General features: G+C 57.4%; 1 protein-coding gene across 1 annotated transcript in view; it reads right to left on the bottom strand.

Annotated features, from left to right (window-relative positions):
- Positions 1-2,500, bottom strand: part of pitpnm2 (phosphatidylinositol transfer protein, membrane-associated 2) — a gene marked incomplete at both ends in the record, with an annotated part of 27,323 nt that overhangs the window by 3,716 nt on the left and 21,107 nt on the right. The window contains 6 exon segments of the mRNA XM_084449698.1: positions 114-262; positions 901-1,093; positions 1,095-1,165; positions 1,458-1,625; positions 1,934-2,083; positions 2,360-2,500. The exon segment at positions 2,360-2,500 is cut by the window's right edge and continues 30 nt beyond it. Coding sequence (XP_084305824.1) covers positions 114-262; positions 901-1,093; positions 1,095-1,165; positions 1,458-1,625; positions 1,934-2,083; positions 2,360-2,500 — 872 coding nt within the window.

Raw genomic sequence — 2,500 nt, 5'->3', positions numbered from 1 at the left:
ATCGGTGATAGGTTGATTGGTTGATTGATTGGGTTGATTGGTTGATTGGTTGATTGGTTGATTGGTTGATAGGCTCTTGTGAAATGTTGCTGAGCGTCCCTGAGCGTACCTACCTGTCTGAGCAGGAAGGAGACCACGTCCGTGGACTCCCAGTAGGAGGCGTGGAAGAGGTGGGGCAGCGCCACCGTGGGGAAGGCCGTGAGGGCGTCGGGGCAGTACAGGGCGAAGTCCATCCTCTTACTGCCCCACCAGCGGGACGCGACTGCAGCGCCGCCGGAGAGGGCGAGCAAGGGGGAGAGGGGATGGGGAGGGAGAGAGGGATGGAGAAAGTCAGCATCCGCGGGCCCGGGAGCAGTGACAATCGGGGTACAAATGAGGTCACACCAGGACGGAGGCGGGCGGGAGGGTGGGCCAGGGGAGGGGGGAGACCCTCCAGTCTGGCTCCAGAGAGGGGCTCACAGAGGCGGAAGGGACAGGGAGAGGGGTCGCTGGTTCTGTCCAGCGCAGTGGGCGGGCCTGCTGTCCGCTCGCCCCGGTGCAGGGCTGGAGAGAGGGAAGGAGAGGGCTAGGAGGAGCTCTAGAGCTCAGAAATGGCCGCCCCTCCTGTGAGAATGGAGCGCTATATCGAGGCTTTCATTATCCGACACAAAGGGAAGCCATTTCAGAAAAGGAGAGCACGGTATGTAAGGACCTGGACAGAGTCTTGGAGGGAAGAGGTTCTATTGTAGTTGGAAGGGATGAAGACAGTGCACATGGGGAGGATTATGGGTATTGTATTTTTTCTTTTGGGATGGGCACTCTACAAGGGCTGAATCCATCATAGAAGATAGGATAGGATCACACACAAACAGGCCAATATCCTCAGCCCTATCTTCAGATAACTACCATCACCCAAGGTACCTTGCTCCACATTCGCCAGTGCAGTAGGCGACGGGGGGTCAGAGTTAGTGTCTGTGCTGTCAGAGGTGACATCAGTGAGGTCAGAGGTCATTTCAGAGGTGACATCAGAGCTCTCCTCCCGGCCGCCGGGTCCTGGAGTCAGGCTAGGCTGCACCCTCTTACGCGTGCGGGGGGAGGGGCTTCGGGGAGGCAAGCTTATTGTAGGGGAGGGCCAGCTGAGACAGGAGGCGGAGCTTCAGAGATGTGCTGCGTTGGCATTTGTGTGCTAGGTGGGGATCGGAGCGGAAGCGAAATAAAGAAATGTGAATGTAAAGAATATGTGCACATTAAAAAATATGCCCTATCGGATTATACTGTAGCGTTGTCACAGTAAAATAAATTGTGGATCGCAGTACTCAAGGTCACTTGCAGAACTCAAGGTCACTTAGCAGACAAAACAGAGTTGCGGACACAGTACAGTACATCATTCCTACGAAACCACGCGCCGGATCTTCGATTATCCCAAACACAGACAGCGATAATAAGAACGTTCCCACAAAGGGGTCACGTCAGCTCACTGTTGGCGATGTTGGAGGCGGTGTAGGAGTCGGCCATGCCGGACGCCTGGCTGGTGGTGCTGGCCACGCTGGCCCGGCGCTGCGCCCGGAGCTGGGACGCGCCCGGCAGGGGCGACGACGGATACTGGCCGTCCACAAACACGCTGCAGTGCGAGTGAAACACGTCCGCTGCGGAGGGAGGGAGGAAAAGAGAGAGAGAGAGAGGAGAGGGCTACAATCTACTGTAGCAGAACTATGCGATTAGGAGAGAACATATTGAGACTGTAATCATATCAGAGTGCAATCATTCCAGCGCATCAATTATGAATGATCGAGAGGCTGCCAGAGAGGAAGACAGAAAAAAAGGAACCCCCCTCCACCCCCCCCCCCCCCCCCAGGGACTGGACAGAAATGGCGGACAGAGCTGGCGAGACACGGTGTGTTAAGAGACAGGGCGGACGTAGACAAAGACGGCGGATGTTTTGGCGGGTACACACTCTCGGCGGGGGGATGCGACGCCTGCCAGTTGAGCACGGGCACCGGGATGGTGGTCTCACTGATGCCCTCTCTGCCCTCCTGGCAGCGGAAGGGTACTGCGCCCCCAGACTCGGGCATCAGGAGGTGAGGGTTGCTCTGCATGGTCTCCACTGGGAGGGGGCGGGGTCAGGGGGCGGGGTCAGAGGGAGGCAGAAATAGAAGACACGTAACAGATGGATAAAAGACAGAGACTTGACTGACACAGTACTAGGCAGTACAGCATAATGTAAATTGTCCTTCGCAGAGACAAAACAAGTGATAGAATGATAGAACGCGGACATGTGGACAGTGGATACGCAAGGCTCAAACAAGACTCATGGGGCAGCGTGGGTGCGCGGGTGTGTGTGTATGTGTGTGTGTGTGTGTGTGTGTGCGCGCGGCCTCACCGAGCAGGGTGGAGTGGCCGTCCCCCAGGGGGAAGCGCTGGTATCGGGGCACGCTGAAGGGGGGCAGCGTGTGGAAGCGCTTCTCCAGGAGCGGCTCCAGACGAGAGGCGGACGGGTCGGCGGGGTGGAACAGATTGTGCA

Source organism: Borostomias antarcticus, assembly GCF_949987555.1.
Source record: "Borostomias antarcticus genome assembly, chromosome: 2".
Lineage (NCBI taxonomy): Eukaryota > Metazoa > Chordata > Actinopteri > Stomiiformes > Stomiidae > Borostomias > Borostomias antarcticus.
The sequence above is the reverse complement of the archived record's forward strand: the minus strand, read 5'-3'. Positions and strand labels throughout refer to the sequence as shown.